Source organism: Pan troglodytes, chromosome 18 (assembly GCF_028858775.2).
Source record: "Pan troglodytes isolate AG18354 chromosome 18, NHGRI_mPanTro3-v2.0_pri, whole genome shotgun sequence".
In the NCBI taxonomy this organism is placed as follows: domain Eukaryota; kingdom Metazoa; phylum Chordata; class Mammalia; order Primates; family Hominidae; genus Pan; species Pan troglodytes.
This window is the reverse complement of record NC_072416.2, coordinates 69,846,391-69,872,422: the sequence shown is the minus strand read 5'-3', so window position 1 is coordinate 69,872,422 and position 26,032 is coordinate 69,846,391. Positions and strand designations below refer to the sequence as shown.

Genomic DNA, 26,032 nt, shown 5'->3' with positions numbered 1-26,032 from the left:
TCAAGTAGAACGGTCATCTTGTTAAAAACAGCCACTATTGTTCTGGCTAGAAGAGAACCCCAACATTAAGGATCTACCACATAAGAGCTTCTGGTAGTTCTTTTTTTTTTTCTTTTTTTGAGACAGAGTCTCGCTGTGTCACCCAGGCTGGAGTGCAGTGGCACAATCTCAAACCACTGTCTGCCTCCAGGGTTCAAGCGATTCTCCTGCCTCAGCCTCCCGAATAGCTGGGACTATAGGTGCATACCACCACACTTGGGTAATTTTTGTATTTTTAGTAGAGATGGGGTTTCACCATGTTGGCCAGGCTGGTCTCGATCTCCTGACTTTGTGATCTGCCCGCCTTGGCCTCCCAAAGTGCTGGGATTACAGGCATGAACCACTGCACCCGGCCCTGATAGCAGTTCTTTTGCCACCGTAGCTCTCTCAAGAAGGCAGGGACCCCAGGTGACGGCAAAGAGTTGATTTAAATGCTCTTGGACCAGTTTTCTTAGGGCATAATCCAGAATTAGCTAGGACTAACTCAGGTGTCTTATATTTACAACAAATATCTAGATAGGATCAGCATTTCCACAAGGACTGAATGAAAGGGTCTATGATAAAAACTTGTTTCTTGAAATATTCCAGAAATTAGTATGCCAGGACCCTCAAGTTTTTCCCTATTATAGGGGATAAGAGTGGTTTCAAAGGAGACTGTTCCGACCAGGAGGTCCCATCCCTGACATACCAGTACTTGGGAGACTCAACAGGAACGAACTGAAGTCTTGTTGCTTTTAAAGAACTAGAAAGGTAAGCTTCCCATCTGCCCAGCACTCAGAGGGTTTGGGTGGTATCCACATAACAGAATGCTGACTGGGCAGCTATTTAGCCCTGAAACAATCGCCTAGAGCAGAACCCACCTGTGTTGGATGGAGTAAAGCCTGGCAAGGAGGGGCTGTTGAGGCCCGGGAGCAACACAGGAGGAATGCCCTGGAGCGCTGGATATGCTGTAGGAAGGTTAAGGGCCTGAAGAGGGGTGTTGTCAAACATCCCTTGCTGCTGAGCTGCCAGTCCAAGGACCTCGTTGGCCTTTTTAATCCGGTCCAACTCTTGTTGAGCCATCAACTGACGTACGGTGGCTGGGTCAAAGTATTCTTTCTCCTTGTCCAGCTGGCTTCCAATGGTGTCTTTAACTTTGGAGATATGCTGTTGGGAAAAGATATGGTCACGTACAGACAGCCGAGCGCTGTACTTGATGCCACACAAAGTGCACTCTGTTTTGGGTCCCTCATAACTCGTTTGGTTTATACCAAAATGCTTGGCCATGCTTAACTTGGACTTCTTTTCTTTTGCCCGGGCATTCTGGAACCAGACCTGAACGACTCTCTTTGGCAGTCCAATGTCATTGCCCAGGACCTCACATTCTAGCATAGTGGGTGTCCTGTAGTCATTAAAGCATGACTTGAGGACCTTCAGCTGCAGATTGGTCATTTGAGTGCGAAAACGTTTCTGCCCAGGCCGATCCCCGCTGTCACCAGATTTGCCTGCAGATCCACTCGCACCAGGACTCGGGGAGCAGGGATCTGCAAGGCTTGAGGTTTCACTGTAGTCCACTGTACCTTCATTGTCATATTCCTTGCTATAAAAGCTCGGGGCCGGGCTGACCAGACCAGATGACAACCGATCTTCATACTCAGACATTGCCATCATGGCCGCTTTGGTCAACCCTTCGTTGGGTGCAGAAGAGGATTTGGTTTCAGTTGCTATTCCCGTTGCACTGTCGTTATCTGCGTTGCCCTCGTCTCCAGTTGTGGTATCTGTGATTGCTGTGTTGACAGAGGAACAGTCATCGTTGTCCAGCTTAGTTTGGTCAAAGTTTAGATTAACTGAGGACATGGAGGGGCTTTCAAAGTCTTCAATCCCTTCCACCTTAATGGAGGAAGGGCTTAGAAGAGTTCTGGGTGACAATTCCATGGTTTTACTCACAGGTGAGAGGGGGACACCCTGACCATCACTACTGCTTGGGGGTAGGTGGGAAAAGCTAGTTCCGTCAAAAATATCTCCTTTCATCTGGAGTCCCCCATCACAGTCTAAGAGCATCGCAGACAGAGTTAGGTTGTAGCCAGCTCTCTTGGCTTCATGCCAGTGACGGGACCGGATATGAGCCTCGAGAGCAGTCTTGGCTTTGAAGAGCGCTCTGCAAAAAGGGCATCTCCTGTGGGCCTGCGCTGGGCCTACAGCCCGGAACTGTCCTTTCCTTTCCCGAGCTCGGGTGTTCTGAAACCAGACTTGTACCACACGTTTCTTCAAGCCCACCTCGTGTGCAATGTGATCCAACATCTTTCGAGTCGGATTGGAATCCAGTAGATACTTCTGGTAGAGAATTTCTAGTTGTTCCGGTGTGATGGTTGTTCTCAAACGCTTGTCTCTCTGAGGCTCTTCTCCTCCTGTCCCACTGTCGTTTTCGCCAGGGCTTGCACTGGCCTTTTCCTCCAGCTTCCTCTTGAGAGTGTTCATTGTGGAGGTTGGAGTTGAAGGAGAAGTGGCTGAGCTTGCCGGAATCTGAGGTATGGCCCCAGAGAGCAGCTGGCTGGCCAGGAGTGGGTTACTGGGATCAAAGAGCATGAAAGGCATATCCAGGGACCTGTCCAAAAACTGGGGGTGGATGAACTGGTTCTGCGCGCTCAGGAAGTGGAGCTGCTGATGCTCCTGCCAGTGCTCAAATGACGGAAATGCCAACTTACACTGGTCACACTGGTAGGGGATTAGCTGAGGAGGTAGGTTTGCAAGCTGTTGAGGAGTTGATGTGTGGAGGGGCTTGAGGGGCAGGTGGGAGAGCTGGGAAGGACTGGGGCTCGACTGGGGTAAGGGGCACTGTGGAGGGGGCGCTTGTGGAGGAGGCTGTGGCAACGAAGGCAGGGACACCAGCTGGGGGAGCTTCTGCTGGGGAGTGTTGGTCTTCTGCTCGGGCTGCTCTTGCTGCTGCAGCTCTGGCTTTGGTTGTCCTTGCTTTTCTTGGGTTTGGTTTGGCTGTGCACTGGGAGCTTCCACCAGCTTTGGTTTCTCATCGCCTGCCTCTGTTTTTGAATTGAAGGTGGCCAGTTCCTCAGCCTCCGCTGTAAGCTGCAAGAAAGCGGAGGAAGCTGTATTATTGGCTGATGGTGCTGGGGCGCTGTAAGCCTGTGAGGGCATCGGGGTACTGCAGGATGAGCTGGTAGGCGTCAGGATTTCCATGGCATCCATGGAATCCTCATTTTGGCTGTCGTCCTGCCCCTCCTCATCCTCATCCTTGTAACACAGCTTCTTCTGGTGCTTGATGAGATCAAAGATGCGCTGAAACACCAGGCTACATTTTTTGCACTGGTAGTTCAAGTTGCTTGTTCGAATGTATCTATCGTTTGTAAGCTCACGCCGCTCTCCATCTTTGCCCTCTCCCTGATTCTCATAATTCTTCCTGGCCTTCTGTCGGGCATTCTGAAACCACACCACTATAACTCGGGTTGGAAGGTTCAGTAAATTAGAGAGTTGCTCAAATTCATCATCCTTTGGGTAAGCATTGGCATCGAAGAAGTCCTGTAAGACCCTCAGCTGGTAGTCCGTAAACCTTGTTCTTGAAGACCTCTTGCTTCCCCAGTACTCCTGCTTTGGAGGTTCCGGCGAAGGGGGCCGGGAGTCAATCTTGAGCTCCTCCAGGCTGGTGATAGGAGGATTACTGAAATTGTAAGGGGAGTCCTTGTTACGCTGCCTCTCTTTGAAGAGAGTGTTCCTGAACCAGTGCTTGATCACTTTCTGGGGCAACCCGGACTTGTCTGCCATCTCTTTGATTTGCTCTTCACTGGGGGAGTTGTTAATGTCAAAATATTGCCGCAAGACTCGGAGCTGATCATCTGTGATCCTGGTGCGAGGCCTCTTGTTCTGCTGCTGGAGCAGGGTTGGATTGAGCTGATGCTGGTAGAGTTGGGCCAGGTCCGCAGGCAGAGGCTCCACAGGTCCCAGCTGCGGGGGTAGCTGAGCCGGCAAGGTCTGCAGCGGCATCGTCTGCATCATCAGCGGCGAGAAGATGGGCAGCTCCATCGGCATGGAGAGCTGGGTGAGTGGCACTGATGGCTGGGCCGGTGCAATTGTAGGTGAGGTGATGGGTGGGGCTGATGTGGGGATGGCTGGTGTGGACGCTGGCTGAGGCGGCGCTGCCGGAAGTGGGGGTGGAGGGGGTGGAGGGGGAGGTGGTGGTGGCTCTGGGGTCTGGGGCCTCAGTGGGTACAGTTTATCGTAGTGGTCTCTGTACTGTTTGGCAAACCTCTCGAGCTGTTTGAAAGGAAAGTAATTCTGATGAACGTGCTCTTGATGACTCTTTAAAATCAAGATGTTGGAAAATAACTTGCCGCAGGAGTCACACTCGAGCTTTTCCAGGTTCTCTCCCTGGTCAGTCTTCCCATTCTTTTTCTGCACCTTCTGCTTGTTCTCATTATACTGAATGACCAACTCAAAGCCAAAGTTCTCCAGCAGGGCCTTGGTGGCGTTCCCTCTGGCATCTGAAGCAATGCGTGGAGGGAGCATGGAAGGCTCAGAACTACCCCCTGGTGCCAACTCTTTCTTCTCTTTGGCCTTCAAGGCATCTGGCAGTGTTTCCTTCGGACCGGTGTTGCCCTCTCCCCCCTCGGCGCTGTCCCTCTCTCTCTGGCTTTCTTTTTCCTTTTCTTTGATGACCAATTTGTTCTTCTTTTCGGGGTGCTGGCTTGGCTGAAGGAGGGCAGAGTGACTCTGGGCTATAGAGAGTTGGTTCTGCTGCTGCTGCGGCAAGATCTGCTGATGGCTCTGCTGTGGGACCTGAACCTGAGCCTTCAGATCTTCCAGCAGGCCTGGGCCTGTCCCAGTCAGTGTCAGTGCCCCACTGGTCACTGGCAAGCTCACCTCGGGGTTAAGCTGGAACTCAGCACTGGGGATGTAGAAAGGGAAGAGGAGGTGCTGCTGCTGCTGTAGTTGCAGCAGGGTCTCAGTTGTCATGGGGAAGTGAGGAAGGAGGGTGGGGTTAAACAGCTGAGACTGGATCAGGGCAGCCTGTTGCTGCAGCTCCTGCTGCAGGTGAGCTTGAACTTGAGCCTGGGCCTGGGCCAGCGTTTGTGCTTGTTGTTGTTGTTGTTGCTGTTGCTGCTGCTGTTGTTGCTGCTGCCTGGATGCAATCATATCTGCCAGTTTCTTCCGATTGGCCTCTTTGGGCTCTGAAGGGGAAGCAATGTTGGCACCAATAGGATTCCCCAGGGGTGGCATCCCTACACTCTCAGTGGGCACTTGGCTTAGTAAGTTAGAGCTTGGAGCAATGCCAACACTGCTTGGATTGGAGGTGGTAAAGGTGTTACTGCCACTGGTGCTCACAGGACTTGGCGTGGAGGAGCTCAAGGAAATACTGCTGCTGTTCCCAGTCCCATTGCTGCTGCCACTTGCAGCCTCCAGCTTGGCTGCCCGGGCCTTGGTTTGATGTAACACAGACCTCATATGGATCTCCAGAGTGGAACTCTGGCTGTAGGCCACATTACAAGTGTTACACTTAAAAGGTTTGTTGTCTGGGCTGCTGGTGGGTTCTGGCTGACCGGTTGCTGATTCTTGAAGGGCTCTCTTTAACTTATGCAGGTGGGAGACAGAATTGTAGTGTACTAGCAGGATATTCTTTTGAGTGAAAGATTCCTTGCAGACGGTACACTTGTAAGGGCGAGAAGGGTCTAGGAACTTTTCCATAGTAAAATTGGGACCTTTTCTGAAAGGCAGAGCTCTCTTTGGCTCTGAGCCCGAGTCTTCTTGTACTGACCCAGAGTCACTGCCCGTTGGGCTCTGTTTATCTTCCAAGTCACTCTCTTCCTCCTTGTCTTCCTCAACAATTATGGTATGGTCCTCAGCCAGAGTGGGGTCTCCCATTGCCAGGAGGTCCCCATTGGCCAGCAGGCCACCATAAAGCTGTTGGATGTCAGCCTCACTCAGCTCCAGGTGGCTTGTCTCAAGGTGCTTCTTCAGAGCCTGGAAAGTTCGGAAACTGCGCTGACAAAGACAGCACATGGTGGCAGCTCTGATCACATGGTACTGAGAATGGAGCTGCAACTTTTCAATGGTCTTGAAGGCCAGGCTACACTGATTACAGCGGTACTTGTACACATGGCGATCTGACACCGGCAGCTGAGGCCTCTTGGCATGCACTTCATTAAAATGCGTCTGAAGGGCAGCAGAAGTTTTGAAAACCTGGTTGCACCCCTTCTTCCAGCAGATGAAGCCTGAGTCTTCTCTCACAGAGCCTGGGTCAGCAGGGGATGGTTTCAAATCTCCGCTTTGCTCTGTGCTTGCGGATGGCAAGATGTTCTTTCCCAGATCCTCTGAGGTTTCTGTTAAAAAAAAAAAAAAAATCAAACCCAAAGATAAAGAAGGCTTTCTTTCAAGGATGGCACCCAGAGCGGTCTACCTAGTCAGGCCTCATGAACACAGAATCTGATGATGAGGGAAGTGCCCAACCTGAATGACAGAATCTCTGCGGAGCGCCTCCTGCTTTCTTTTGTTCCTCCAGTAGAGCACATATTATAAACAGGGTGCACATGAACAGAGATGGATAAAAGGAAATACAAAAAGTTTCAATGCATAATAGACCCATGTCATATCACAGATCTAACAGTCTTTTAAATAGCATTTAATTGCTTGACTCAGAATCCTCAATTTCTCAAGAACTGGTTTGAAGGTTACTGATCTTAGACTGGATTTCCCTTTTATGTTCATCTTTTATGTAATAAGCATTTAGCACAGTAGATCTGAAGTGTAGAATATGTGAATTAATGCTGTCCTAAGTTGTGAGGAATTTACAAGAACTGCTGAACATCGTAATATAAGAAATTTGGGGATACATATTTTTAGGCATTTAATTTCTTGTTATAATGTGACTTCTGATTGCCATCTCTATTCAATAAGCAATTAACATTCAAGTGTTCAATTATTTAAAATACATTTTTTTCCCTACAATGAGATCATCACACCCATAAATACCGAGACCCTTTATCAGGTCATTTGTCCATTGTCTAATATGGAAAACTCACAAGAAAGAGAGGAGGCAGGACAGTAGTGTGGCCAAACTCTTCCCAACTTAGAACTCTTCCCACCTTAGAGGTGAAAGATGTAGGACAGCCTCACAGAGGTCTAACCATTCATCTAGCCAGGAAACACTATGTGGCACCAACTACTGTCTACAACAATGTTCTTTCCAACAGCATCTCTGTGCTTCATCCTAAGCCAATCCCAAAAAACTCAGAACGAAAGACAACTAATCCAGTGTACCTAAAAATCAACCCACAAGTCCCTACTAATTAAGTCCTCAGAAATACAGTGTTTAATGGCTTAGAATGGTAGGGCCTACTGACTGAGTCTCTGGTTATTCACTCCCTAATTGTATAGTTTAAGAAGATGTGTGTGTCTGTGCCAGAATTCCACTGGTTCTCATACTGATTTTCTCTCACTTTAAACCATGTGAGTAATATACAAATACATGCCAAGAAGCAGAGTATAAAGTAGCTGATGACAGTGCCCCTCATCTCCTGATCATGTTTCTCCATGAACATTTTGGCATTCCATCTTGTTTCAATTTCTTGGGGTCAAGAATAATGATACTGACCAGGCTGCTTTCCTGCCTCTTCCAAATTGGAATTCCCATCTCGATCTGGAACAGCTGCTGGGAGGAACATGCTGCTTGGCATCACCATCTCAGGGGTGGTCACCTGAGGAGCAAGAGCAAGGAGAGTCAAATGGAGAGGAAAGCGACACAAAATAGGAAATGTTTAAAAATTATTTAATAAGCAAAATTAGCCTTCACCAGTGTAAAGCTAGAGGTGTCTCACTTTTCATAGCTCACTGAAGATTCATGTTTATTAGACAAAGCTCACATCAGTCAAAAGTGTTTCTACGGTTACATTCTGGACATAATTAGCAGTGCACACTTGAAGAATAATCTTATTATTAATATTTTTCCTTTATGCAGAATTTTGACTTTGATCACTGACAATGTTTTGTCATGGGCTGTGAAACTTCTTGTGCAACCAATTAGGTAGATAAGTTGAAAGGCCCACCTTAAGCTGCTGAAAACATAATAAGGGCCCTAATTAAATCATACCTAGTAAAGTACACTGTAATCTTGAAGCAGGGAGCATTGTAGTACTGTTTTCAAAACGTATTCAGGCAAGAGGAGGAGGGGAGTAAGAGTGAAGGAAAGGGTAAGAAGAAAAGGAGAGAACAAAGGGAAGGCTAAGGACACGCAGACATGCTGGCAGATTTTCCAGGAAACAACATTTGTAACCCTTTACAAGCTGACATCAAGCACAAACAAGCCTTTTTTTGTGACTCACTTAAGCCACGATTTCTTCTGGAGTCTCTGCCCAAGGTATACAACATCAGAGGGAACTTCTGACCAACGTCCCAGCGATAGAGGGTGGCCTGCACAGCATTCTACAACAGGGCAGCCCCACCTTGACCATGGCCATTTTTTCTCAATACAGCAGTTCTGGAAATCGCCTGGATCCAAACAGCTGCAACTTTCGGGCAGAGCCTCAGATATTTCTCTAGGCCTCCCTGCCATACGGCCAGAAGCCTGTCCAAACAAGTTATCATTTGCCTTATGTTAATGTGATAAGCAGCCCTCGATATCCAATGGAAAGATCAAAGGTTCTTCATTCAAAAAGAAGCAATATCCTTTTGCCTGATATGGGGTGGGAAGGCTAGGTGGCGCTGATATTTCAAATGAATTAGAAACCGCCTCCCATTTGATGATAGCTGGAGAAATGGACTGACCTAGAAGTTACAGGACCAGAAACTACAGTCACCACTAACCTTTCTACGTGGCACCCAGCCCCACTTGGAGACATTATTTTTCCATCAAACACAACCGTACTGCACAGACATCTTCACTGTCTGTTGCAAAGATTGGAATACTTAGATTTCTGTTCAAAATTAAATAATATTTTAAACACATTACTATTAATTTTTAATGGTGTGACGATCCCAGCCTTGCTCAAAATAGCTACTGAGATGTCCACTAGAATCATCAGCAATAAGCTTGACAACTAGAGGAAACCCAGACAGCCACCCCCATCAACATAAGATAACTCCTCATCACACTTAGGGGTATTAGAATAATTTCAGCAACCCAGATGCCAGCGGGTGCAAAAAGTAAGCAACAGGCACCATGGAGAAGCATTCTGAGAAATGCTGTGTTTACAAAGAGCAGGTGTGTGGCAGGTGAATGTGTGTGACATAGCATTCTTGCCCCCACAGACATCTGCACCTCACACAAAGCTCATCGGCAGCTGGTTAAGGCTAGCTGTTGATGAATCGTTAGGAATGGAGTGGAGATTGCCAAACTCATTCCATCTATTTTCTTTTTAATAGAAGGCATTTCTGACCAGTGTGGTTGGGGAGTCCAGCGGGAATCCGAGAAGTGAAAGGTCACCGATTAATTTGTAGTCCTCAGCTGAGGGGGAGCACGAGGTTGGGGGTAAGAGGGGGAGAAAGGGAAAGGAAAAAAGACTCCCCCCCACCTCCTTTCTCGGTTGTAGCTGCAGGATCAGTCCTTTCCTGGGATCTTTAGGAATTATGAAAAATGAATCATGAGAAATAAAAAAAAAGCCCTACAGAGTAAAAAAGAATAAAATTATCTAACACCTCAGCTGCACATCATTATAGAAAACTGTGGGCTTTTCATACACATTACAGTAAGGCAGACATCCCCTCTAACAGACTCAGTACGACGGATCAGTAATTGTTTTCATACACTTTAATTAGAAAAACTCAGATGGCTATGAATAATAATGGAAAAGAGAGACTTTTGCACTTGAAAGGTTGAAGTCAATCAAGTGTGAATGACGGCAAAAAAGAAAAAAAAAAGACACCAATTCATCAGCCCTCTGTTGTCTCGCTGCGACTTTAATCATAATTCCTGATTGGGATTCAAGAAGGCAGTAAGCAGCGGTTCTTTGTCTGCCTTCACCTTCCATCAATTAACTCTCCCCGAAATATAATCATCAACCTCACATGCTCCTCTGCATCTTAATCTGGGCCTCCAAACCTGTAAGTCTTGCCCCGTATGTGTTTAAGTAACTACTTTTATCCACCTGCATTTTTCTCATCTATAGTGTACCCAACCTCTCCCTGAAAAAAAGGGGGGGTTGGTATATGAAATTTTGATGGGCAAGAAATTCCCAGGAGGCAAAGAGGAAGATTCCTAAAGAGAATCCTAAGGATCTGGAAATTCAGGTGGCGTCTGTCTGTGCATGTGTCTGAACAGAGGTTGAGAATGGAAGCTGCCTTGCTACACAGGCTACTGGAGGGCCCCATGTCAGTTCTCAGACACTAACGTTCCCTTTGCCCATTCTTCCCTCTCCTACCAGCTTCCAAAGCTTTTTACTCAAAGCTTTCATGCTTTATCTTGAAGAGCCATAAACAATCCTGCCAACAGAGCCCATTGAGGAGTCCTTCTGCTCACTGAGGTGATATATATATATCCAAAGGCAGACTTCCTTCAACACTTGCCTTGGCACCCCCTTTGTTTTACAATCCTATCTGGCTACTAAACTGCATGGAATTCAGACTGTCCCAGCCATAGTCTCTAATGGATAGCTGAAAATGGGAAAGTAATAACCCAGCTGTCGGCCGGGTGCGGTGTCTCACGCCTGTAATCCCAGCACTTTGGGAGGCTGAGGCGGGTGGATCATTTGAGGTCAGGAGTTCAAGACCAGCCTGGCCAACATGGTGAAACCCCATCTCTACTATAAATACAAAAATTAGCCAGGCGTGGTGGCTCATGCCTGTAGTCCCAGTTACTCGGGAGGCTGAGACAGGAGAATTGCTTGAACCCGGGAGGCAGAGGTTGCAGTGAGCTGAGATTGCGCCATTGCACTCCAGCCTGGGCGACAGAATGAGACTCTGTCTCCAATCAATCAATCCATCCATCCATCCCAGCTGTGCTGAGCACAGGTAAAGACCTTCCCTTTTGCCAGGAACACTGAAACATGTAGGTTTATGAGAAGACAAAACCTGGTTGTAGCATAACCAGGGTCATGCCAAGTGTGCCAAATTTCAGAGGCCCTCAAATAGCTGGTCCTACCACCAATTTTCCTGCAGAACAATATACATGCTTTCTCTCTGTTCCTTCTCCCCCTCTCTGGCCGCAATCCTACAATGTCCATACTTCCAGCCATGGACTCAAGAGCCAAACGAAAAAAGTTCTAAGGTTTGGCCAGGTGACAGTACAAATCAGCCCAAACACCTACACTTTCTACATTGAATGTACCATCCACATTGATTATTCCGATAATCCATACATCAATAAACATTTAATACATTAAATTATATCCCCCACTCTATTCACTAATGAACCTGAGAAGTAATGAGAAGACAAAAGTTTTTCTGGTTAAGAAAATTCAACTGATTACAGCCATTACAGCATTTTGGGTCTCTCAAGGTTGGCCTCTGCCATGCAAAAGGCAGTTCCATGGTGATCTTCTAGACACCACGTTTTCCTCCCAAACCTTCTGAGCCAGTTCAACTACCTTCCTCCCAGAGTACATGTACATTTCTTGAAAACTTGGGAAGAAACCATCAGCTGACTGGGGTGCAGAAAATTTGGAAGCCAACAGTGGCTCTGATATATTCCTAACAAACAGGTTTTCATGCATAACAAAAGAAATGTAGAGTTCTACTCCAGTGCTCAAAACCTCCCAGTTTAAGTAATTTTCATATATAATAGAAACAGAAGCGTTCCACATTGATGCTAAAAATGTTCAAGCTTAAGCACTTCCAAAATAACACAGTTGAAAAGGAGTAGCCTTGAGTAACTCTCAGTTCATTCAATTGACCACCATTTACTAAATAAACACTGTACAGGATCCATGTGCTGCATGCTTCTGAGATGCAGAGAGCCAGACAAAAGTTCCTGTCTCCAAAAGGCTTATGATGCAGAATAAATAACCCTTTAGAGGTCACAAAAGCCTTAGAAATCTAATACAAGTTGCAGACTCCTAGGAAAATACTTTCACAGAAAGAATATTCCAGATAATTTTAGGAAATTACAAGCTCCCCAGAAGGAAATCCATGTACTCAAGTGAACTGCCCTTGATCTACTAGGAGAGGTAACATATAGGTTCATAAACACATAGTTCCAAGCTCTTCCTAGTTTGGTTCATTATTGTTTTGGATTATGTTCTAATGCTTTTCAAGATTCTATGAGGTGAGTGGACCCTAAAGCCTCAAGGGCACACCTTATACAGCCCGTGTCTGAGATATGGGACTAGTCTCCCACTCTGACATTTGGGAGGGGCTGCTGAAATATATAATTTCTTGGTAGAATCTGGAGTTATAAGGAACACCATCCTGCCACTTACGCCAATCCCTGCAGGTCACAGATGTGGAAGGGCCAATATAACACCCTGTGCAGCCAAGGTCACCCTTTGCTAAGTTCTTATGGGACCGTTCATGCCAATTCATCTCTTGAGGCTACCTGCAGACAGGCTCACCTAGGTTAGATCGATGCCCCAGACACATTCTGTGTGCTGGAAAGCAGAGAGATTTTATTTATTTATTTATTTTTCAGATGGAGTTTCGCTCTGTTGCCCAGGCTGAAGTGCAATGGCACAATCTCAGCTCACTGCAACCTCCGCCTCCCGGGTTCAAGTGATTCTTCTGCCTCAGCCTCCCGAGTAGCTGGGATTACAGATGTGCACCACCACGCCCAGCTATTTTTTTTTTTGTACTTTTAATAGAGATGGGGTTTCACCATGTTGGCCAGGCTGGTCTCGAACTCCTGACCTTAAGTGATCTGCCCCCATCAGCCTCCCAAAGTGCTGGGATTACAGGTGTGAGCCACTACGCCTGGCCAGCAGAGATATTTTCTTAGCAAAAGTGGTGAACCTAGTTTCCCTGAGACCCTTATTCCTACCGCCTTGGCATTGCTCACTTTAGGACTTCTTTCTGAAAAGCCCACTATTCCAGGTGAAAGTATAGATTTGCCGATACCTAGGCTCCCAAGGATGCCTCAAATCCTTTACTTTTAATTGAAAATCAACAGAATGAAGAAATTCAGACAAAAAGAGGAGAGACCTCAGGCACAGACCTCCTTGGCACAGACCAAGCCAGTCTCTACATCCTTGTGGATGAGACTGGTTCTGCCCAAAACATTAAGCATGAAGTTAAAAGCCAGCTGCTTTTAGGGCTGAGCAGTCTAGCTAGTGGTATATCTAAAGCCAGCTGTTCCAGCGAGAGGCCAGTTGCTCACTTCCTTTCCTGTACCTAGACAGCCACTGGGGCCCACTGGCTGGTTTCTGCACACTTACAGCCAACAAACCAGGGCGCCTCTTGCCAGTAGAGTTTCAGAGTTGGGTTCCCCACCCCACTTTACAGTCTTCTACATATGCCAGAGAGAATACTGGGCCATGGAGTCTTTTTAAAAGGCTCAGCTTCTTCTCTCCTTGTCCCATTTCCTTTTCTTTCTTTCTTTTTTTTTTGAGATAGTCTCACTTTGTCACCTGGGCTGGAGTGCAGTGGCACAACCATGGCTCGCTACAGGCTCAAACTGCTGGGCTTAAGTGATTCTTCTGCCTCAGCCTCCTGAGTAGCTAGGACTACAGGTACACACCACCACTCTCAGCAATTTTTTGTGTGTTTTGTTTTGTTGGTAGAGACACAGTCTTGCCATGTTGCCCTGGCTGGTCTCGAACTCCTGGACTCAAGCCATCTTCCCACCTTGGCCTCCTTGTTTCCTTTCTAAAACTGCTTCTGTATGGTAGTTCATTCAATTTTTAAATACATCAAGCTCAAAAGAAAATACTGTAGGGCCGTGTTAACATTCATGTAGGCTGGAAACAAATGTAGCTCAGAACCAGATTTTTGAAACTGAGGATGAGAAAGATTGAAAAGGTAGATGGGAGAACAGGAAACACATGAAGAGTTACACACGTGTGCGCAGAGAGGTGAGAACTGAGAAGGAGAATGAATTGGAGAGAAAAGCTTCATTAGACTCAGAGAGGGAAGCAGTGGCAGTATACCAAGGTCACTTCTAATTTAGACCATCTAATTGGCAAACAGGCTCCAAATGGCTATCATCTCACAGGGCTTGGAATTAATGAAGGCCGATTATTTTCATTACCTTCCTCTTAAGATACAGGCAAAGTGAGAGAGCTGGTACCCAGGTGGGTGCAACCGCCCCCAGGCCAGTGGCTGCCCTAGAGCCCCAGATGACCAGCCTGTCCTAGAGATTCACAGACACACATGAAGCATAGAGAGTCACAGACGCTGACGGAAAAAAATCACAAGGTTACAAACTATTGGTCTCAAAAGAGATACAGAGAAAAGTGCAGGCAACACAGGGCCAGGAGCATGGAAGGGAAACTGTGCAGGTACAAAAAATACAGAATAATTAAGAACTACCAAAGGGAGCCAAGACAAAGGGCTACAAAAGGTGTTCCTAAGCTGCCCAGGAGCCAATCCCATCTCCATTATGAGGTCATATTTTGTTAAATGATGAAAGAACAAAGAGAATTTCCCCATATCAGTGCTTCAGGATCCCAGTGGTGTGTCCTGTCACTTAGAAAGATAGTGATCAATTAGAATAATTTAAGAGTATTGAAATGCATGGTAGGTGGTCTTTCCTATTCTCATTCAGGGGACAGAAACATGGGCCCCATGCCTTCCACCCTTCTTTCCTGAAAGAATGGGAAAATAAGGGCACCGAGCAGCAGCTCCTACATCTCTTTCACCAATTTGAAATCTCAAGCTTCTTTGTAAATAGGTGAGAGTTCTTATGTGTAACTGACATTGGGGGAGGGCTGCCCAGCCAGTTGTGGAGGGGCCCTTGTCTCATCTCCCTTAAGCTTTATAGATTTCCTTCTTTGATATGACGTGTGCAGAGGTACTCTTTGCAGCTCTGTTTCCAATAGGCCAAGAAGAATGAAGTGCTGTGGGTGTGGTCTCCATAGTGGAGGGCCAGCACTGCAATTGTTCCTAGTGGAGAATATTTCTCAAGCCCCCTCATCAGTAAGAAGGGGGCCCATGGAAGACATAGATATGAGATGCAGAGCATAAGCAAGCAGCTGTTACCATAGCAACAGACATATTAGACACTGCAGGTTTCTGAAAGCTGTCTGATAAGGTATTATTAAATGAAGCCTCCTCAAAACGCACTCCATTTACAACTGAACAGAAAGACGTTGTGTAGAAAGTAATCTGTTTCCATTTATCAGGGTGGAATTTACTTTTAGTGGGACTGAACCGAACTCAAGCTAAATCCTGAGACTTTGGACACAGACAGCAAAAAATATTTACCAGAATTTATAGCTGTAAATACCCCGGACACACCCCAAGTCTGCCAGGAATCATCTATTTGGGGGATTTTGCAAGCTTTTCCTATTCTGCAGCCAACGGCAACTAACTCAGTCAACCCATTTGGAAAGAAAGAAGATTCACTCCTCTTGCTGCCATTCATCCTAGCCACTCAGGGACAAAGCAGACATAACTTCCTTCTCCTGGAGCATGAATGACCGTAGAACTGGCCATTCCTTAATGATATGGTTTAGAAAATGGAGCCCTGATTAGAGGGGCATTTTTCATCATGCTGTTTTCAGTTTCCTGCTCTAGTTGGCCATGAACAAACATATATCGTTAGAAAGCCTAACCAATACTTTCCCGGGGCCAATCTTCTAATAAAATGACAGTAAAATACCCTCCCGTGGCATGATTTTAACCATAGGTTCATTATAATCACTTAGTTGTAAAACAATTGCAAATTCCATTTTTACACCAAATTTTTCAGAGGAAAGACACTGGCATCTGCTTTGATTCATCAGAGCAGAGACCAAGATCATCAGTATTCCAGTCCTCAAATACGATCTCAGGTTCACCTTGTGGTAGGCCCACAAATTCCCTCTAACCCTGGTTGCTCTTTTTTTTTTTCCTGCTGAACTAAAGGCCTGAGATAGAAATGCATAGTTTGGCTCAACGCAAACTATCCCCATGACTGGACAAACCCAGCCATGCCATAACTCCATGCAAAGAGAAAACTCATCCTTGCATATACATCTTTCAGTAAAAAGTAAAATACTTATATGATTGATTACATTTCTCATAACTTTCAACTTTATTCCTGAATCCATTGACTTTCCCTTGTTGCTAACAAGTTGACTTCCTATTACAAGTGCATTTCCCACAATCTGCACACTTCTCAGAAATGTCTAGAAAACATCTCCATGGTCTGCTGTGGAAAGATGAGGAACATAGAGGTTTCTATACAAGGTACCAAGACCAGCAGTGCTTTAGGGAGCAGTGTCTCCTACATAATTACATTGTCAGGGGTTCTAGAACAGTTTGTATTGACCAGTCCCATGGACATATCCTTATGCTCCCTGGCATTGTACACACAATTTTATATTTGCAAAATACTTGACGGAGGGACAGTAACAGTGGTTATCAAACATTGGTATGCAAAGAATAATACAGTATGGCTGTTGTATAGCTTTCATGAGAGTCTCCATAAAGGTTAAGAATCACTGCTTCCAAAGGTGCTAGTTAATGGGTAACTTCCAGAAATCTCTTAGGGATTGGCACCCAAGCAAACACAGAAGTAATATCCTGCCCTTGAAGACTCCGTTGGTAAATGAAGATTCACAATGACCACCACACTTGTCACTTGAAATTTACCTTGCTATTGCTATTATGAAAATATGACAAACAATGAATATTTGAAATATAAGTTATGCTCTAGTCCCTAGGGATATATAAATGAAATTTTTACTAATGTAAACCAGTCATGTAGATTACTATAGGCCCACAGTCCCTAGACTAGATTTATATTAAAATAGCAAAAATAATCACGTGAGTAAAAGAAAAATGTAGGTCAGTATTGACAATGCTTCCCTCCCCACATCTCTTTCTGTTCTTTCAGGCTCCCATGGTTCTAGGCCATCAGATGGGAAGTACAATGAGGCCTGTTACTTCCAAGGATGATGAGAAAGCTGAGGAAACCAGTAACACAGAAACCCACTGGTCCACAGAAGGAGGTTTTCACTTACAGAGAATCTTTACACACTGTTCACCAGCTGATTTGAAAATACCCACAGAAAGTTAATTTATACTTCAAAGATCTCTGAAAGGCAACTCATGCTAGGTCACCTTTGAGCTTCCCATTGGCTGCTAAAGTTCTCTTGATGCATCAATTATATATGCTTCATGACTAAACATCACTTACAACGTTATTCATTAATGTTTGCAGAACCAAATCGAATAGAAAATGCCTAGAGGTGATATGTCTGTGACCTGCACATTATAACGTGCAGTTGTGAACAGACTACCTCTCTGGGAATCTTCACGTGAAAAGGCAATCAAATTAACTTATTACTCCACTGCTAAAATAATGCTAAGAAAGAGGTGAGAATAATTCTCTTTGGTGGTTTTTCCTCTAATGATCAGGAAAGGGCTTTTTTTTGGGGGGGGGGGACGGAATCTTGCTCTGTCGCCCAGGCTGGAGTGCAGTGGCGCATCTCTGCTCACTGCAAGCTCTGCCTCCCGGGTTCACGCCATTATCCTGCCTCAGCCTCCTGCGTAGCTGGGACTACAGGCGCCTGCCACCACGCCCGGCTAATTTTTTGTATTTTATTTTTCAGTAGAGACAGGGTTTCACCGTGTTAGCCAGGATGGTCTCGATCTCCTGACCTCGTGATCCGCCGACCTTGGCCTCCCAAAGTGCTGGGATTACAGGTGTGAGACACCGTGCCCAGCCATTTTTTTCTTTTTTCTTTTGAGATGGAGTCCCGCTGTGTCACCCAGGCTGGAGTGCAGTAGCGCAATGTCAGCTCACTGCAACCTCTGCCTCCCGGGTTCAAGTGATTCTCCTGCCTCAGCCTCCTTAGTAGCTGAGATTACAGGCACCCGCCACCATGCCTGGCTAATTTTTGTATTTTTAGTAGAGACAGGGTTTCGCCATGTTGGCCAGGCTGGTCTTGAACTCCTGACCTCAGGTGTTCCACCTGCCTTGGCCTCCCAAAGTGTTGGGATTACAAGTGTGAGCCCCCACGCCCGGCCAGGAAATGACTTTCACAGCAGCACCAACATAGTCAAAAGTAGGACATCACCATCACTGGCACTATTTTGAAAAGTTTTTATATTACAATTAGATTTACATCTTTACACTAATTAGGCCATGTTTATAGTGGTCACTTAGGGGCATGCTTTCAAAATCTGCAGTTGTAGCAATATCATGTTCAAATGCAAAACCCACATTCACGAATCAGCAATATCCAGCTCACCATTTTCTTGCTTTAAAAATCAAAGTATCCACTGAGAAACTCCCTACCCTAGAGTCGGAAATTGCGGGTTCAAATCTCAACTCTGCTCCTTACAAATGGCATCAAGTTAATTAACATCTTTGAGCCTCAGTTTCCTTATCTGCTGATGGGACTGTGTCAAAAAAAATTTTTTTTCTTTCTTTTTTTAAAGAGATAGAGTCTCCCTCTGTTACCCAGGCTGCAGCGCAGTGGCCTAATCATAGCTCACTGCAACCTCAAACTCCTGGGCTCAAGTGATCCTCCCAATTCAGCCTCCCAAGTAGCTAGGACAACAGGTGCATGCACCACCATGCCTGGCTAATTTTAAAGTATGTTTTGTAGAGATGGGGTCTCATTATGTTACCTAGGCTGGTCTCAAACTCCTGGCCTCAAGCAATCCCCCCACCATGGCCTCCCAAAGAACTGGGATTAGAGGTGTGAGCTAGTGTGCCTGGCTCCCTTTTACAACAAAAACAGTTTGTTATGAGGATGAAATGAGACATAATGAAGGTAAGAGCAATCTAGTCCATGACCTGCTCAGTAAAGGTTTGAAGAATTTGAATAACGATTTCTTCATATAAATGGTTAGCTAATCCATGCCTCTGTCCCCTGAGGGGAGAGAGGATGATAAGGGAGGTTGAGAAACACATGTTCAGCACTTTGGGCTATGGTCATGCCAAGTCTAAGGCAGGGATAGTACAACAAAGGTCACAGAACAAGGACTGTTTTCTGACGTTTCCAACTCTACACTGACTTTCTCGTCCAATAATACAGTATCTTGCCCATGTTACTGCATCACCTTTGACCCTGGAGAAAGACCACAGGGTGCTGCTCCTGGCTGCCTTACCGTCATAATGAGCTTCTCCACGCAGTCAGGTGCCACGCTGTGGAGGTGGGTGAGGTGCAGCTGGAGGTGGATCTTGTTGTTGAGCATGTCCTGGCACAGGGGGCAGCGAAGCATGGGTTGCACCGAGTGCTGCGTCATGGCATGCACCCGGAGCCGGTTGACGTCGGCATTACTGTACTTGCAGTAGGGACACTGGTACATCTGTGGGGAACACACCCACTGCTTTGAGCAACTGTGTGTGCCCCAAGCCCGCCCACCCAAAAGTTTGTTCCCTACCAATGTCTAAAACACCTCACCTCCCCACCAGCAGAGTCCCTTCCAGCCTCACCTGCTCCGGTTTGATCTCCTCAGCTGTTTTTGGTCGCTTCGAAGAGAGGGGAGACTCTGAGCTACCTGGGAAGGAGATGCGTTTGGAGGTTGCAGGAGAATCTGTCAGCTCCTTCTCTGCTTGGCTGGACGATGCTAAAAGAGAAAGTAGAAGATGCAATACAGCAGCCAGACCAGGCCAGCTCCCAGAGGGTTTGTGTTGGGTGAAAATCAACATTCATTTATAGCACAGGATTTTCTTAAAACACCAAAATTCAAGAAGGATGAACATCCGGACTGATTTATCAAGCATGTTGGAAAAGAAGCAAGTGTTTCTTTCTCCCCCATGAATTTCTGTCACTACTTTAACAACTGAACATTAGGAAAAGAAGGCAAAGAAATGGAATAAAAGGCTCTGGAGTTGGATTAAGCTAAATTCAGTCTGTTCTAACCTCCCCCAATCTAGATACAATCTGCTGGCTTTTGGGGGGCAGTAGGGCTGAGGGTGGGTGGGAAAGTCTCACCAATTGCTTTGCCAGCCTCAGTACCAGACATGCTCTGCTTCAGAAATGTAAGAAGAGATGTGCTCTCAACTTTATTGTCCCTCCTCTTGGAATCACAACATGGCACAGCATTGGCAACATGAAAAATGTGATTTGAGAAAGGTTCACATGAGTATCAGCACACCAAATATGTGGGGAAAAAAATCAAGTTTGGGTTCAGCAGTTTGCTTTTGGGGAAGAAATAATTGAGGAGTGGAACTAGGCAGGGCCTGAATCCAAGATATAATCTAGCCAGTGCTCCAGACCCAAGAGTTTATTCAGAGTGGGTGGGAATAGGCAAAGTTTCCTATCTGCTTGCCCAAACCATGCCTCCATGCCCCTCTTGCCTACACCACCAAAAAAACCAAACGCTATTTAAAGAGGAGCGGCCCATGAGGATTGAGCAGCAGACAGCACGTACGGAAGTGCTGGTGGGAGGAGTTCTCTGAAGGATGGAAAGGAAACATTTCTTTATCTTCTCTATTTTTAACCCCAATCAGTAGGCATTAGGTTAGGCTCAGGGTTTATAGGGATGAAAAACCTGCTATCTGCTCCTCCTTCCAGTAGAGGCAAACACTTTGATAAGAAAACAGCCAGGCTAAGGGTTTCTCCAGGATAAGCAAGGCTCCTCCAGCTTAAACACAGTATGGTTGGATCTGGTTGTTCCATAACCTGGTCAATATCTGAGTGTTGGCTCTTTCATTTGTTTTGAATATGGGACTCCATTTTTCAGAATTTTGTTTAAAGCAATAAGAAAAAAAAAGTAATAAAAGTGGTAGTGAGAAAATATATATACCCACTGCCCTCATGAAAAAATAATGTGACTCAGCATTCAGGTCACTGAATTAGAAAGCCCAATTTTTATTCCCTGTTAAACTGCTTTCTGTTTTACCCTGTCTAGTTATCTGGCATGTATTTCCATTTATGCTTGGGTTTGAAATTTGTTCTGATGTGGACACCAAGATGCTGTCATTACTTTAATAAACAATTTTAGAAAATCAATTTTATTCATTAAAATCATAAGGCCACAATATAATTTTGAAAAGAAATTTGCCAAATGCAGGAAATATATTCCAGGAAGTTGATGCTCTTCCCAGAATGCACATCTTGTGACCTTTAACCCCAGTATCTTGGTAACCTGGTCTACATAAGTTTGTAGGACATCTATTATTTAAAAAGTACAAGAACGAGCATATTACACACAGATCCTCCTCCTCCCAACACACACATTCATAACAGTATTTTAATCTGTCTCGAATCGACTTCAAACCCATTTTGCTCTTAATGGGAGTTATTCATTTTCACTTGAAAGGTAATACATGACGGCTGGATGTTTAATGTGATGGAATGGCTGCCGATTAACTAGGTGCTGCAACATTCTAGACCAGTTCCCTCATGGCCTACTTCCCATCTCCTGGCCCCGCTCAGACCTGATCCTATGGAACGTCGCGTTGCAGGTTTGAGACCTTGCAGTGTGATGGGCCGCTCCTGAACACATCTACATTTGGAGTCCTTAATTAATGTTTCAGGAACTTAAGTTCCCTTGCCCCCAGAAACTTCCTTATTCTCCATCATTTTGATTTTTGCTTAGTGGTTATCTTCTATATATTAACTCTTCAAATGCATTATCAAGATGGGGTGGGTGAGGGCATCAAATAATACTTCCAATGTTTATTTGTCACAGCCATTTCTTTACCTTCTCTATTGTGAACTCCAATCAGTAGGCATTAGGTTAGGCTCAGGGTATATATAGTTAGGAAAAAGCTGCTATCTGCTCCTCTTTCCAGTAGAGGCAAACTAAGACATAGATTCTATTCCATACACGCATCCCCATCCTTTTGTTACTCTGCCTGACTAAAAACAACACCTGTTTTACAGGACTGTGACTGCCTTGTAAATGCCCTCAATCTGCCTGCCCCCTACTATGGAATGAGTCAATTGTGCACTTGCTCAATAGTGTGGATGAATGGGCACCGAGGCTGAGACCACCCAACTCATCTCACTCTCCCAGAGCTGAAAAGCAAACACAGTAACCCAGTGCAGCATTAGTTTCCTCATAGGACCAAAGAGTCCATCCTCTTCCTTGAATGCTGAACACATGATGAATTGTGGTGAGGTTGCAGAGGTGAGAATTCTGGTTTCAGAAGCCACTATTCTTTCCCCCTGCATGGAGAGGGGAACTTCTTCTTTTTTTTTTTTTTCAAACTCAAACTGCTCTGGAATTCTAAAGCTTCTTTTGTGAGTTTGAGCTAAGGACCCATTATAAAGTGTTTTAAAAAATAAAATCACCAATTGCTCACTCATTTCTCTTTCTTCCCAGTGATACAACAGCCCTGCTTTAACATGAAATGCTGCATCCACTGGTGCACAAACTTCAGGTTCATCTAGTTTCTATCTAGGACAATCTGCATCTTTATTAGATCAAATCTGTCTAGAAGTGGATATTAGCCACCTGCAGCTCACTGGCCCCTTCTCTAAAGATAAAGCAATGCCATCCTTATAACAGATTCTATAAACACCCAGTTACAATCTCATTGTGTTTGCCTGAGTGATGTGGGGATGGCTCCTAAGAGTTAACTATGGCTGACACATGCCCCTCCCTTGCTTGACCTCAGACATTAAAATGTCAATCCCTATCAAGACATCGTACCAAAGTCGTTACACCATTTCTGTAGATGGGCAAACAGTTGTGCAAGTTCTGGCAAGGTGCTGTGGCTCACGCCTGTAATCCTAGCACTTTGGAAGGCTGAGGTGGGCAGATTGCTTGAGCCCAGGAGTTCAAGACCAGCCTAGGCAACATGGTGAAACCGCATCTCTACAAAAATTACAAAAATTAGCCAGGCGTGGTGGCAAGTGCCTATAGTCCTAGCTACTCAGGAGGCTGAGGTGGGAGTATCACCTGAGCCTGGGAGGTTGAGGCTGCGGTGAGCCATGATTGTGCCACTGCACCCCAGCCTGGGTGACAGAGTGAGACTGTCTCAAAAAAAAAAAAAAAAGAGTTGTGCAAGTTCTCCATCAACATGCTATGCTGGATGAGGGTTTATCACAGGCCACAGTCAGAGGTTCTCTCAAGTTTCTTCTCTCTGAGCAGCTTCAAAAGGGCCAGAGTCTCAGAATCAATTTCTACTTCAGTTCTGTCACTAGCATACATCGTGGGCATAAGTAAATGAAGCTGTATGAATACCAAGAGAGAAAGTACTGTGGTTTCTCACTTTGAAGGCTTTTCTAAACTTAAACTCTAGAAGACATGTCACAATATACAAAACACTTTTAAAAATCAATTACTGGTCACTTTAAGCCTGCGATGATGTCACATAAGTGAAATGGAAATACATGCACTCCAGAGACAAGACATAGTTTAGACAATTGGTGTCTGGAACCTTTGGTTTACATCGGCAACACAAAAAACAAACAACTTGAAGCGTTAGTAACTCTAGTGGTTTGTACAATAATCACAAAATGATTTGGAAACAATCTAGATATCTTACAATAGGGCATGGTATAAGTAAACAATGGTATGGCCATTCTACTGAGTATTAGAAGACATTAAAACTGATTGCTATGAAGCAATATGGAAAAATCATTGAGAATGCAAATCAGAAAAGAAGATAAAATGTGTATTATTCCATGTTACAGCTATGTAAAAAGTAGGTATTAGAAAAAAAGACTAGAAGAAAATGATCATTGCCTTTAGGTGATGACATCATGGAACACTTTATAAGTTTTTCACATAGTCATTTTATTTTTAATATTACAGTTATCATTTAAGTTCAACTGTCCATGAAAAAGTTGGTATTGGCTCTATACTGTGCAAAACATCAGATGGTATTTTTTACTTTGCTGGTAAAAGCAAGTTCTCTCATTTTGGCAGTTATAAAATATGAAAATATGTGTTAAATCTCAGTGAATCTTCCATAGGCAACATGTTGGGCTCCTGGGATTTCGAAGGGGATAAAAATGTGGTAAGGAATCATGTGACTGAATGCGCTATAGATGACAAACTCTATAAAGCTAGGTAAATGGGATATTGTGACAACGAAATGCTGGGTCAAACTCCTACTCAAACTTAACAGGACGTGAGCTATGGATTCCATGCCACACAGACTTTCCAGGGAGTGAGAAAGCACTTGCTCTGCTTGTTAGTGTTATGGTGGCCCTACCCAACGCGTGCTGATGAGGCACAGGAAAGACTAGCATGTCCCTGTTACGGAGTTCAGAAAATTCAAAAGTCGGCTCTCTGGGCCAACAGCCACCACTTCTCCTCATTCTGTGATGAGTTGGCCAACTAAAACTCACAAAGACAAATACTGAGAGAAACAAACCTGTTCATGATTGTCTATTTTATCCTCTTAGGCTCCTCTGCATTCTAGGCAAAAGAATTTCATTTCAAAGGGAAGCACAGTTGTCAATACATGGCTCCCTTAGGGGGAAAATCATTTATGCATGGAGACACCAACTTCCAGATATCCTTTGATTTTATCATATTTGTTTTAGAAGTATTAAACCTCTAAAAATAATTACTTTAAAAGTTACCCCTCTACTCATGTTAGTTAGAGGGATTAGGGAAGAGAGCTGATAAGCATTCATGCAAAGTTTTGTTTGGAATTTGCAAGAAATGGTTTTATTACATTGTAAGCATATAGAATAATGAAAATATGGCTAGCAAAACTTCATGTAGGAAGTGACTTACTTTAAGGAACAGTATCACTTAGAAAACTTGTCAAGTGGACAAAGATGGTAGAAGCACAGCCTTTCAACATTCACAGTCCCTTATAACTTCATCTGATAAAACCATTCTTGCTAGAACAAATTCTCATGTGATCCCAATCTTTGCTAACAAATTCGACATCCGAATCACTGAAATTCTGGCCACAGAAAACTTAAGAGTTGTGCTTGCAATCCCAGTGGACTTAATGCCAACACAGGCTTCATTTCTCATCTAGTAACTCTGTACAACTCTGAAGCCAAGTAAGGCGTGGAGTTGCTGCTTCATCAAAGATAAGCCTGAAGAAAAATTGGAAATGAAGTAAAACATGGAACCTTAAGGTCCCTCATTTTCAAGATATCCACTTGCCCTCCAAGAAAACCAACATACTGGTAGAATTAGTTTCTGTGTTTCCTAAGCAAAATTCATCTTCTCATCACTAAACACACCAGTGCGCTGTTGGCATGGCTGCATCCTACGATGCAGACCATTCTCCCTCTGGCCAGAGGCCTCCCTCCCTTGGGGAGATCCTGGGCAGGCATTAAGCTGTCCACGTTACTGGGAAGTTTCTTTTGCATCTCTTCATAGTGGAGTGACTCTTGGAGGTGGTAATCACCGAAGTGCTGATCCTCTTCCTTTTTGGTGTCCTGAGGTGAGCCCACTGAGGGTCTGGGATGCTGCCTGACACTTGAACCTTGTGGAGAATCCAAAGGCAGCCACCACACCCACCTCTCAACCATCAGACTCTTAGCTAAAAAGTACCACTGACAGCCCCTCCATCTAAACTTCCATCTCCCAAACCAGCAACATAATGGAGGAGCCAATTAAATGATTATTAATTCATGCTACTTTCCGTAAGCCAGAGGTTCTCATCGCCTTGCATTCCGTAAACCAGCTTGCCACCTGCCCCAGAAATTTACAACAATCTTTTCTCTATCTCCGTTGACTAGCGAAAAAAGAAATTCACATAGCTCCATACTTAATGTCTGAGTTGGGATAACTATTCCAACACACAAGACACAGATGTATCACCAGATCTGAAAATGGTCCTTCAGCTCATAATTATAATTAAATGGAAGGTGAAATGTGTGTTTCCCATAGCTCCTCTCTCTCAGCTTCTCATACCTCATGCTCCCACTAGACAGCAGAAATGCAATGTTTCCAGAGGGTCATCTGTGCTTTTGGATTTTGTGATCTGACTTTCATTGAAAGTAGAGTTACTCTTGGCATTTGCTTGCAATTCCTTCCCCAGAGGACAGGCTGGGCTTTCTTACTCGAATCTCCTGTGGAGCTACTGCACTTGATAAGTGGCCAAAGATCTAGCTAAATT

General features: G+C 44.9%; 1 protein-coding gene across 4 annotated transcripts in view; it reads right to left on the bottom strand.

Moving 5' to 3' along the window:
* ZFHX3 (zinc finger homeobox 3) overlaps positions 1-26,032 on the bottom strand; it is a 271,903-nt gene that overhangs the window by 5,300 nt on the left and 240,571 nt on the right. For all 4 annotated transcript variants that reach the window (XM_054669518.2, XM_054669517.2, XM_016930153.4 and 1 more), the window contains 4 exons: positions 19,478-19,611; positions 19,150-19,350; positions 7,619-7,721; positions 900-6,347 (listed from right to left, as the gene is read on the bottom strand). In XM_054669518.2, coding sequence (XP_054525493.1) covers positions 900-6,347; positions 7,619-7,721; positions 19,150-19,350; positions 19,478-19,611 — 5,886 coding nt within the window. The remainder of the gene's footprint in view (positions 1-899; positions 6,348-7,618; positions 7,722-19,149; positions 19,351-19,477; positions 19,612-26,032) is intronic.